This window comes from Colletes latitarsis, chromosome 2 (assembly GCF_051014445.1).
Source record: "Colletes latitarsis isolate SP2378_abdomen chromosome 2, iyColLati1, whole genome shotgun sequence".
NCBI lineage: Eukaryota > Metazoa > Arthropoda > Insecta > Hymenoptera > Colletidae > Colletes > Colletes latitarsis.
This window is the reverse complement of record NC_135135.1, coordinates 13,889,818-13,901,892: the sequence shown is the minus strand read 5'-3', so window position 1 is coordinate 13,901,892 and position 12,075 is coordinate 13,889,818. Positions and strand designations below refer to the sequence as shown.

The window sequence follows — 12,075 nt, the reverse complement described above, 5'->3', positions numbered from 1 at the left end:
CTATAACAAAATAAGAAACAGTAAAGTTGCATGGTTTTTTTAAAATCTGACTCAGACACTTGTGTGCCTGACCTAATGTAAAGTGTCGTAAGTCACCTGCCCATAAGTGTCCGGTTAATAAATGTGAAATAAAAAGAAATTAACACTGCGGAATACATTGTACGTCATGGATTTTAGTATCAACCACGTTTGGAAACGATCGTTCAAATTAATGGTGGATTTCTATGGATAATTGTCTGTATTCTTTCAATAATTGAAAATTCTTTCCACAAGACATTCTCTGATTTTAAACGCGTTTATTTTAAAAATTTGCTTCCTTGTATATGTACGAACGAATGTAAAATTATTCTTAAATAAAATTTGCCTAACTCTGGTTCTACCCAGAACCAATCTCTCCAGTTCCGGGGAATTCGCAGAATACGTATGTAAATGATCAAAACGTTCGAATATTTGTGTACAAAAAACTTTAAAGGATCGGTCCCAAAGTGTATTCTTGCAACGTGCTTGATCCCATCGCTAATCGTCGTATTATTTAACTGTTTAGGACCACTGGGCGGACTACATGTGACCACTTCGTTCAATTTCGAATCGTTTAATTCGTAGTTTGTTCTACTTTGCATATTCGATGAAACCTCTTACACGCTGGCACAACTCACTGTTGTTTACATTCTACTGTTACCGATGCGTCGTTGCTTATCTTTTTTCTTCTCTCGCCACTTTGTTTTCTTTTTTCTATCTTATGCTTCCTTAACTTGCGCATATAATACAGCTATCAGACCCGTAAACGCGTGTCTGAATACAGTAGCGTTAGCGTAGTTACGTTGAAACGAAATCTATCTACCCGTACAGGCGATGGAACCGCCCGCGAACACACGCGACGATCGTGTTTCCTAATCAACGGCAACATGACTTGCATCCTAGGCTCACGTAGCTTTTGATCAAATACACAATGCAGAGTCTGTTTATACCGTGTCTCTACGAGTTTACGACGCGATGAAATGAAATTTAGTCCACAAATCCAGTCCTCGATTAAGACCACCATACAACGACTCAATACGTTTTGATAGTTCCAAGAATCGCAACATTCAATGTCCCGTGTTGTTTAAAAAAAACATTTTAAACCAGCTAAACGATGACTTGAACCAGCCCTAGTTTCACGCGCAATTACATTGCACTTCGATTTCACCGAGATCCCTGCCATCGATCGCGCAGTGCGATCGATTTGGCGCGGAACCGACCCTCTCGCGGAATTCTCGTTCGTCGAAGAGCCGAGAAGCCACGGCTCGCGAAAAAAGAAAAGATCGCGATACCACCGCGACAGATGTACACTTTTAAACGGACTGATTCGATTTCCTACGTAGAAGCAGAAGGTGTAGCCGCGGCCGTGACGATACCTACGGTAGATATCGTCAGCCATCGTCTCGAAGTGCTTACGGCACCCATCAACTCGCTCAATACCCCCATCAAATGCACGAGGAGGAGGGTATCTATGAAACTGCCGATCCTGACAGAGACTCAAATGGTAGGGGTGAAACGCCCGATAGTGAAAGGTATCGCAGATTCTTTCAAATACGAAAACGGGCTTAACCGTAGATAAAGAGACGCCGTATCGTAGCGAATCGTCGTTGATCGACGCTGAATAAAAACCCTCTGTGTAAGTCCCCTCGCAAGTCCTACGAGTCCACGCGCGCCGCGATTAGTGCTGGGAATCCGGGATTCGAGCTAAACGTTTCGCGAGCCAACTTCCGATCGACGTTCCTTCAACGCTCGAGACCGTCTGAACCAGGTATGGGCAAACCTCGAATGATTTCTCTAATTCGAACACACCTAAACGCAGTGCTCTCCAATCCAGGATGCGAGTTCTGGGGTTCAAGAATTCTTTGGAGTTGCCAGGGACATCAAACCTGACTATTCTCTGAGTAGAACTGTTGTAATATTTTAACAACTCATAGAATAGAAATAGATGTCCATTCTGACCGTTTTGACTGCTTTGATACCTTAAAGAAATGATTATTTGAATGAAAATAATATCGTCTGAAAATAACGAAAATAATATTGTAATATCGTCTGCAATAACACAACGCAGAATCGCCTATATTCAAACGATATACAGGGTATATTTGGACGGGTGGTACAATTGGGTAGAAAGAAATTCTACATTAAAATAAGTAGAAGTAAAAGAATAACAAACAAGTAGAAGAAGGTGGTGGTGTAACCGTTTCTGCCAATAATAAATGCATATGCGTGACTAGTCATCTTTTCAAATCTGCACAGTACTACTTCTGACAACGTAGGTTTAGCTGTGTCGGGAAAGAAGCGATTGGAAAAGGAATATACTGGAGAGCACTGATCCAAAGTACTGAATACATTCAGAATATATTCTGTGGTATTCGAAAATCGACGTTCCCTTGTATTTTATAGACGTTCGAATATTAAATATTACTATAACTTGTATTGGATGCATCGTCAAATACCAAATACTTTATATTTTCTAGTATAAAGTTATAGATATTGCACAAAGTTGATCCTCATATTACTACTAATATAAAATTTAAGGAGCAAACTATCAAACATGTATATACATGACATATAATATTTAATTTTTTCCATAAAAATATTATAAGATTTGTATAACGTGTATTTGCTATCCATTTACTCGATTGATATATACTACATTCAGTGGTTAGGAAATTGCAAGATATACAAGTATTCTTCAGTCGCACAACAACCAAATGAATATTTTCTGAACTACGTTTTGCCCATCCCTGGTTTGAACGCGCTCGCTTCTCGAGGAAAGATTCGAACCGATTAATTCCCATCACTATAGTGAACGCGCAATTCAGATAAGGATTGGTGCATGCCCGTGAAAAAAAAACAGAAACGATTGGGAATCGAGTACGCGCCTCGGATTCGTGAAAAACTGGAGGGAAAACCGGTCACAAGAAAGCTGCGAATTTCGTTCGAACCGGAATATTATCCCGAACGTCGACGTGTAAACGGAATATAAATAGACTCGGCATACTCCTCGTCTTTTATATTCGATGCAATTTGCAAAAGTCGGTTTTTTTAGTCGGCTCTGAGGACACGAGAAAGATATGAGAAACGACCAACAAACGATCGTAATGTAAAGGTGTCGTAATGTTGTTGTGAACAAAAAAACTTGCCGTACGAGATCCGACGAACTTCAACACACTTTCGCATGCTACTCTATTGTTTTAGTTGCTTGTGCAATTGCGCTGTGAATGTGCTGCGAACTGTTAGGGTGTCTCAGAAAATATTGCGCGTTTCGTGCCCAGATTTATTAAGCGACCACTACGATGAAACACTACATTTCGAGCACGACGATCCACGATCTTCTGCAGAAGATCCTCTGCAATACCAAACTAGTCGTTTCGATCAGAGTTTTAAAATATTTGAGACTCTCGTGCCCCGTGAGTTCTAAGAATCGATACTGGCTGAGACTTCCGGGTGTTGAAAAGTGTTCCGACAAACGTGCAAGATTATTGGAATTCTCTCTGCGACGATTACTTGATCAATGATTTCAAGAAATCCTTTTATTCTTTCTGAAGCGAATAATAATTGTTTAATTATCGTGCAACGATTACATCTAATCGTTTTATAGCGAATGTAGTCAGACTCTGTGCCCCTCTTCTAGTTTAGAGTATAACGATTCTACTATTGGCCAAAACGGTGATCGATCGCGCAACGTGTGCTAGCAAATACTATACGAAGATCGTAAGTCATCCACGCCGTCTAATTCCCTCCAGAAACCTCCACCTTTAGATTCTTAACTATTACAGAGGCTCGATGTTTCGTCTTTTCAACCTTCGTCGCGAGATATAGCTTTAAATGTGGCAACTTACGATCCTTGCATAGTAGTTCCCAACGATGAAGACACTTGAATTGCGTATGTTAAAAATGTTCCAACTTCATTTTATTGTGATATAGTGGCCAGTAAGTGTAGTATACTTCATGAATACTTTCACTTAAAATAGAAAAAGGGCATATGGCACAGTGAACAGTTAATCGATTTTCCATTATCTTCTAACATTTATTAAATATAACATACGCTCTTTTTCTAGGGAACTATTCGCTCGTGAATGGCGTTTAGTCCACATTGTACTCTTCGCCTGGGACGGAATGGACCCTATAGTGTTCGTAATATCTTTTGCTCAGAATGACCTGCTGAACACGTGGACAAAGTTTGTCGAACACAGAGTCGGACAAATTTTACTTATAAGCGACGAATAAAAATGTTTAATTAATTCGTAAACTAGCTTTTGCCCCCTCTAATTTACAAACGAATCGTGAATTTGGTTTAAGAACGAATTTAACAATTTTATCCATATTCGTTAGTAAAATTCACCTTTGTCTGGTCGGACTGTTTAAAATGCGCAATATTGTCTGGGACACCCTGATGCATCGAGATCATCTATGGGCTCTTCTCGAACGCGCGTATGGCCTGAAAACGTTGCTGCAAGCATCCGTAGCCGTGTTCCGTGGCTGACGCGATCAGTGAGATAACTTTGCCAGTGACTTTTGGTCGCGATACATCCAAAGCTCGTCGATCGAGTCGCAAAAATAAAGGGGTTGGAAACGATTCCTTGCTAGGAATTAGCTTCCACGCGAAAAAGAATCCGTACTCGACGCGTTATTACCTGCGGTTTACAACGCACTTATCCTTATCTGAAGGTTTCCTTCCTCGTTGATCACAGCTTTAGCCTAATCGGGAAAGTACAGAGTGTGACGATGATACGTTCGATGGGCAATTGTTCGTAGCCGCGATTGCAACGCTTCGCACGCGCGCTATCGCTAGAAGGCTTTCTGTGTACGTAACGCAACTACGTATATGTATGCGTTATCTCATCGATTTGTATGCAGGCTGTGCGGGATCTCTTGCAGAAAACGCGAATACGGCAATTCCCATTTTCTATCAACAATATCGGGATCGCCAGGTCGCTTTGAAACGGGGGAAATGGCGATTTTATTTTCGTTTGATGTAAAAGAACACGAGTAGGTAAATAAAACCTTAGGTATTCTTGTTGCTCTTGTATCAAATTATGAGTCCTACGATGCAGGTGCAAATTGCACAAGTTTCTTAGACACGACGTTTAGACCGATTAGTCAGGTTTACCGTATAAATATCTGATAGACTTGATCGAAAAGGTCGTGCAATTTTTATTGATTCAAAAATATATGTTTTCATTCATCTTACACTGTCCCATTCGAAGTAACTTTTAGTATATTACCATGCAATTTTCATTGAAAACTTAACAACTTTGGAACAAATTTTATTTCCAACTATGCATTCTATATGATAGATAATACTGTAATTTTAGATCAAGTATTCAATTGTCACTAGAAATTGGGAATTACTGTACTTTATATATAGTGGCTGGATAAATTGCCGCCAAAATATTTCCAATTTGGTGTAATAATAACCCATACATATACGGGCCATTTGTACAGAATGGGCCGCATTAAGTGAAACGCTTTACGCGATCCAGCCTGTATACAAATACGCATAGAACAGTCCTGTTCCACGAGTGGAGCCCTTCGCAAGGTTTTTACCCTATTCTACGTATACTTGGTGGAAAAAATATGACACACAGCGCGTATCGAACGATGTGCGCTTAATTTTAGGGATGAATTCGATACCCAACGTTACTGATCAAATCAATCATCTAACGTTTCAAAGATAGTTAAATAAGCACGAGCTAAATTTTTTCCTTTGAACGTTTTGTCCATTACCTAGTTTTGGTCCTCTTCGATAATATAAAAGTTTCTCCTTTTGTTTGTAAGAATTTTATAACTTAATCCAAAACAAATGCTTCTTACAAACCATCCTTACGAATAACTTCCCCAAAAACTCTATCAACCAAAAATTATACAATAGTCATCGTCGATGATTCATAGAATGCACTGAATAAACTGAATAAATTAATTCCTTTATGAGGGTGAAATTGTATAGACAAAGTTCTGTCGAAACATTGAAATAAAATAATTTAAAATGTGCTTGTTTAACTGTTTTTCATGTTGATTGATTTTTTTCGTACCAACAAGCAATATTTACCATTGAGTTACCGGTAAAAGTTCGTATAAACGATTGCCCCTTTGGACCTCGTTTTTAAAGCATTTCTTTATCTCCATAATTCTTGTAAAAACCCGAATTAGTCTTCGTGCGATACGATAACAAACAAGTCAGACGATGTTTTATTTATGTCTTACCGTCGATTCTACAGGGAAACGTGCGTTCTTTTATATACAGTATTTATTCATTAACCTTTATGCCAATAACCGAGTATCAATGCGATCCTTTTCTATATTTAATCCAAAATTGTTCTTTGGACAATTCTGCATTGATTTGCGGTTTTACAATAAAATTTATGCAGAAACTATCGAGTACATACGCTTCAAATATACTTATACTTTTCTTCAATAACCGGAGTACTGGGCACACGCATATAACGAAAGTTGTAGTTAGGTCTATTATAAACAGTGGGACTTTTTCATACGATCGATCGATCAGTACCAGTACAAATCGAAAAGTCCTTTGCCATTTTGCAGTCTGGGGTTCCGCTACCGAAATACAAGGGGTTGATATTTACAGGTACGACTTCCGGCCCGCGCTGTTTGAATACCAGTCGGCTCAGCGCGCGACCGCACATGGACGCGCTTACACACCAGAAACACTCATCGACACACGATCACGCGCATCGTACCACAGACGACATTGCTACGAATCCACCTCCGTGAACTTTAATACATTTTTCAACTAGATTTAATAATTATTCATACCATGAAATCACGCGATCGAAATTTACTGTGCGAATTTGACTCATCATCCCCTTTCCAAGATGGTTCTAATTTTAAAAAATAAATAAAATAGTCTCTGTAAATTTTTACTTCGATCGGGAAATGAAGAAACGCTCAAATTTTACCTAAGGTATCCACCTACGTTGCTATTTATTGTTCCAATAACCGATATTTACTGATCAGACGAGCGAAAGTATACAATTCTTCCAACTGGTATTTCTATATTCACGTTGACGTATAGAATCTACCGGAACCCTTCATAATATTTTTAGGCAAAATCCATGTTCCGTCACAAGCACTATCAATCAATGCTAATAATAAAATAGACTCGATGAACTCTGTATCTCGTGTGGAGAACTTTAAACGAGACTCTATTCTCTGGACTGCTCGAACTCAAATATGTAGGCCATTCAAATGGGTTTCCATTGTACTTAATTACACAGCTGCTGGCCACTTGAGTCGAGAGTTACTCGAACGAAAGGAACATGAAAAATAGTAAGGATGATTCCGTCGCAAGTACCCTTAATGCAAATTGATGCAAAAAGAGAGGCAATGCTGTATCTTGATAGTGATACGCTGGGGAAGGAAGAGGGTGACTCGTGTTCATAATCTTCGAATCAAAGAGACAGAGACAGAAATATCCCTAAGCGCTACGAAACAAAAGTACAAATAAATATATTTTTTCCACCGAGTATAGATATAACGCGACAGCTATATAGCTTTGGACAGGACTGTGTCATAGAAAAAGGCGTGTGCGTACGTGCCATTGGTCGCTAAAAAGTAGAGCCTGCGATAGGGTACGTGTTCTTATAATTCGTCGCGAAGAACACAAACCCTTATTTCACTTGTATTTAATACGTAAATATGTTTCAAATAAAGCCACTTAGGTCACGTGTATAGAATGTGTGTCTTAGATATGCTTAAATGAAATCTTATTTGTTTTTATATTATTAGCCCCAGTATTTCGTCAACTCCGCTAGCTTCAACCGTGCAAACGAATCATTCGATGCCAAATCGATCAATTTCTTTTCAATTTAATCCATTCTTGAAAATATGTGAACAATGTTATTAACGTTAACCATTAATTGGTATCGTGTATTTTCAATACTAAAATATCAGTGGCCACGTGATAGATTTGGCATTAAATGATCGTGTGTTAGATGAAACTGGCAAACTTGGCAAAAAATTTGAGCTAATAATATAAATAAGATGTTTGCGCGTATTTCAAAGACACTGCATAAATCACGTATACACATGAGATAAATGGATCTACTTAACGATATACAAGCGCATTAAATACGCGTGAAATAACATCGCATGTTTTACTGTGCGTTACCTTAAATTCACGTGTACCCATGGACTTAAAGGACGGTGCATAAGCTAAGTATATAGACACGAAGTGTGAAGCACTTAAAGAAGAGCAGGGAATGAGTGTTTCGTCCATCTTTGTGTGGTAAACTAATACTACTATCTACTTTATGCCACGACAAATTTTTAAAGTGCATTACTGAACTCGTGTATTTCAAGATAAGCTGTTAATTATAGACTGATTTTCTTCTATTTTCGGTTTCAAATTTACAAGTGTTTGTACAGTTAACACGATATTCGAAGTTTAATGTGTCGGATCAATAAAAAATACGTTATATATGACCATTTCTAAAAGCAATTTTATATAGCAACTTTGATTGCAGATGACCTTTTCTAACTAAATATGCGATCTAAATTATGCATATTCATTTAAAAAAAAAACTACATTGACCTTCCTAACTCATTACCACCATTTAATGTGGGAAGTAATTGTTCTTACACCTTGTAGTTGCTTCTGTCTCGAACTCTTCGCAAAAGACCTATTCCTAGAATCTTTACTAAAACACATAGGCATTTTTCTGTAACAATTATGAGACCTTTACACCACTCGTTTACAATTTACAAACGCAAGATGGTTTGGTAAAGTATCAAAATGAATATATTGACGAAAACTTACTCGTCAAACCGTCTTAGTCCAAATAATAATAAAAATATAAACGAATGACAAATGATTACAAACTACACCAATGCTAACAATTAAACTCGTCTGTACATCAGGGTGTATCATCGGTTATGTGTGTCGGTCCCCCTAAACTAGGCACCATCCTTTAGGTCCATGCGTGTGTGGTCGACGTTCTAAATATAAAAACTCTCCTAAAATCAGAATAGCGATAACCTTTCTGTTGATCGCTGAATAAAGTTTACACGCCTAGAGTCTTAAAATCCCAGCGCCCAAACAAGAATACCGTCGAACCGATTCTGAATCATTGACACCCTAGTCATATTTAAAAAAATTATATTTTGACCGTCGACTGTATCCGTGTACCCATGAAATGAAGAGGAGATGGGGACTCTGTATAGAAAGGAAGCAGGATTACCAGAGAAAACCTGACCACAGCCTCTCTGCACTACATACATCCCGCGATCCTCGACAATCTTCGTGTTCCCCTCTCGTTAAGCTAGTAGAGAGGGAATGATAGATATTTGGAGGAAATGTGTCGCTTAGTTTCCTTAGCAACATGATGCGTTCCCTTTTTGGTACCCCCTAGTAGTTGTAGGAAGTATACGACGTGATCGTAGGAGAATAAAGAATTCAAAGACGATTGCAGGGATGTGGAAGAAACGGGAAGACAGCGATCAAGTATTTTCTGGTAACCCTGGAAGGAAGCGACCAAAAGAACGGTCGATGGTTAGGAGCTTGTAAAAGGCGAGTGCGAGCGCGTGTCCGCGGCCTAAATACACGTACCGCGGGCGTGCGTATGCAGCATTAGTGGTCGTGGACTAGATCCAATGGGCTCGTGTAATCTTGTTATTTTCTAGTGATGCATTTATTCAAGCTCAACAAATAGCCCGATGGACTAGTGAGGACGGAGTGCAGCACCGACCACCGCAGCAGCCGCCGCCGCCGCCACCGCTGCCGCCTGCAATGACTGATGGTGCAATGCCGTTGCTGCAACAGCGTCATCACGTTCAATGCGAGCTGCATCGTCAACAATCGCAGCAACAGCAGCAGCAGCAGCAGCAGCAGCAGCAGCAGCAGCTGCAGCAACATCATCATCATCATCATCATCATCATCACGCGCAGCCGTTGCAGTTGCAGTCGCAGCCTCAGCAGCAGCCGCAGCCGTCGTCGCAGCATCAACATCAACGTCAACAACATCAACTGCCGGTGGAACAACAACTGCCAATACAGCAGCGCGGTTATTATCCATCCCCGCCCCACACTGACAACAACGGTCTCGACAACGACGAGACTGAAAATGCTCAATCCCATCAACAACAAAAGCTCCTCCCCGACGTTCGTGGAATCGATGTTAATCAATTGCCTAATATTAACAAATGCCCTCTAGACGATACATTTAGTCTAGATTGTAACATAAATAATGGATCCCCAAAAGAATTCAATACCAACAACACTAGTGATAACGAAAATACTGCCCTACTGCCCCCTTCGCATTTTCCTGAGTACAAGCATTGATAATTATTAATCGATGACAGATAGTGTCCATAAAACATAGTGGTGTGATTTAATCTTGAACTCGCATTTTATACTGAATAGTGTAAATATAACGATAAACTTATTGATTGCGACATCAAGAACAACAACATCAGACAGGTATTAAATTATAATGAATTAAAATAATCTATATGAAATGTTTATTAATAAACATTAGTAAAGCGATTTACTCAAAGAAACGTATCGCTGTTATTCTTACGTACCTTCGTGTTCTTATATTTATTCCTCGATTAATACTAGTTCTCCAAGGATACACCTTCACATACACCATCAGTTTCATGTTTGAGTACAGTCTGAGTTAGGTCTGGATTAGGTACAGTCTGGAGGTTCAATATAACTCTATGTTGCACTTCCTCCATACCAATATCCTTTTAGCTTAAAAATATTAAATTTTCTTTCATTAAAAAATAAAACCTTCCAAAGGTCATAATATTTAGTCAAATAACTATAGACATTTTTTCCTAATGTTTCTGCTAATATACAACTGTTTTTCAATCAACACTTGCAAAGTATCTGTCATCTACAAAGACCCTATTTTTTACTTATTTTTTTTATTGCATTTTTCTGCAACTAATGCTACAATCTCTGACAAAGTTTGCAAATTCTTTTTAATTCTATTATTTTTATTTTTCCTAGCCTGATAATTTAGATGGTCAACTGCTTTGTAAGCTATTATAAATTACTTCTAATTGGAAAACAGCTTCTATGCTCTATTTCATTACCTTCTGCATAAGATTTATTTTACCCCTACAATATAATTCTCCTTCCTCTAATGTGGTTTCTTTTTCCCTTTTTTAACGTTTTTTAAATTATTCCGAAAATTATTTACTGAATCAATTGTTAAACCGGTACAAAAACGACTAAAATGACTATTGGGATCCTTTGCTTGTTTCAACAAACGAAAACCAATATATTTCTAAATTAATATACATAAATAGAAATTTTCAAACATATGTCAATATGTTCGTCCATTCATTCGATAGTTTTAAAACACGTTTTTATTACTCGTACGCTCACTCTGTTACTAATAAACTAATAAATCAATTTTGTTTCATTTTTATATATAGATGAGAAAAGCATTATAAATAAAGATGTATACAAAAAGCAAGTGGCATAAACAATTTTTTCAATAGTTATAAATATTCGTATACGGAATGACGTACTATGTCGATATGTCCAACGCTATGTGTGAAATTCTTCGAAGCGTAACGTCTGTAAAACAACAAAATATTCATGGATTACTATTAAATTGAGATCCTACCAGCATTTTCCTCGCAAATCAGCACAATTCCAAATTATGAAACGAACATTTTGAATGCTCGTTCGAGAATCGCAAGCAGCGTTCAAAAAGTTCCAACGCTAACTTCACATCTTTCAATAATCTAATTTCTATATTGATCACGATCTCAATTAAATACTTTATATTGTAACAATTTCAACGTTATATTTTAAAATAATAATAGTAGAAATAAATTTCTTTCTACGAACCTACAAATTTCATCAATAAACAAATATCAAAAACCCTGAAAATGTTCCTTCTTTGCAACGAATAACGTTTCTAACAGAACTTTTAAGTATAAATCCAAATATTTAATCTAGCTTGATTTGTCGATTCTTACAACACACAATACAGTTTTAACTCTTTCGCAGAATTGTTTTTACATAACAGCATAATTAATTAATATTTACTTAGAATTTCACTTTTATTCTACCGT

At 37.9% G+C, this 12,075-nt stretch overlaps 1 protein-coding gene and 1 long non-coding RNA gene across 5 annotated transcripts in view; one reads left to right on the top strand and one right to left on the bottom strand.

The window, feature by feature from the left end:
• Mmd (disintegrin and metalloproteinase domain-containing protein mind-meld) overlaps nucleotides 1–10,483 on the top strand; it is a 120,575-nt gene extending 110,092 nt beyond the window's left edge. For 2 of the 4 annotated variants that reach the window (XM_076783918.1, XM_076783917.1), the window contains 2 exons: nucleotides 1,362–1,550; nucleotides 9,664–10,482. In XM_076783918.1, the coding sequence (XP_076640033.1) occupies nucleotides 1,362–1,550; nucleotides 9,664–10,321 (847 nt within the window). In that variant the 3' untranslated portion in view covers nucleotides 10,322–10,482. Of the gene's footprint in view, nucleotides 1–1,361; nucleotides 1,551–9,663 lie in introns of all 4 variants that reach the window. The other 2 variants (XM_076783915.1, XM_076783919.1) reach the window with 2 other exon arrangements.
• Nucleotides 7,027–11,770, bottom strand: LOC143351873 (uncharacterized). Its single transcript, XR_013081819.1, has 2 exons — nucleotides 11,524–11,770; nucleotides 7,027–10,735 (listed from the first exon to the last, which is right to left on the bottom strand). It is a non-coding gene; the product is annotated as an uncharacterized LOC143351873 (long non-coding RNA).
• Nucleotides 11,771–12,075: the final 305 nt, after the last annotated feature.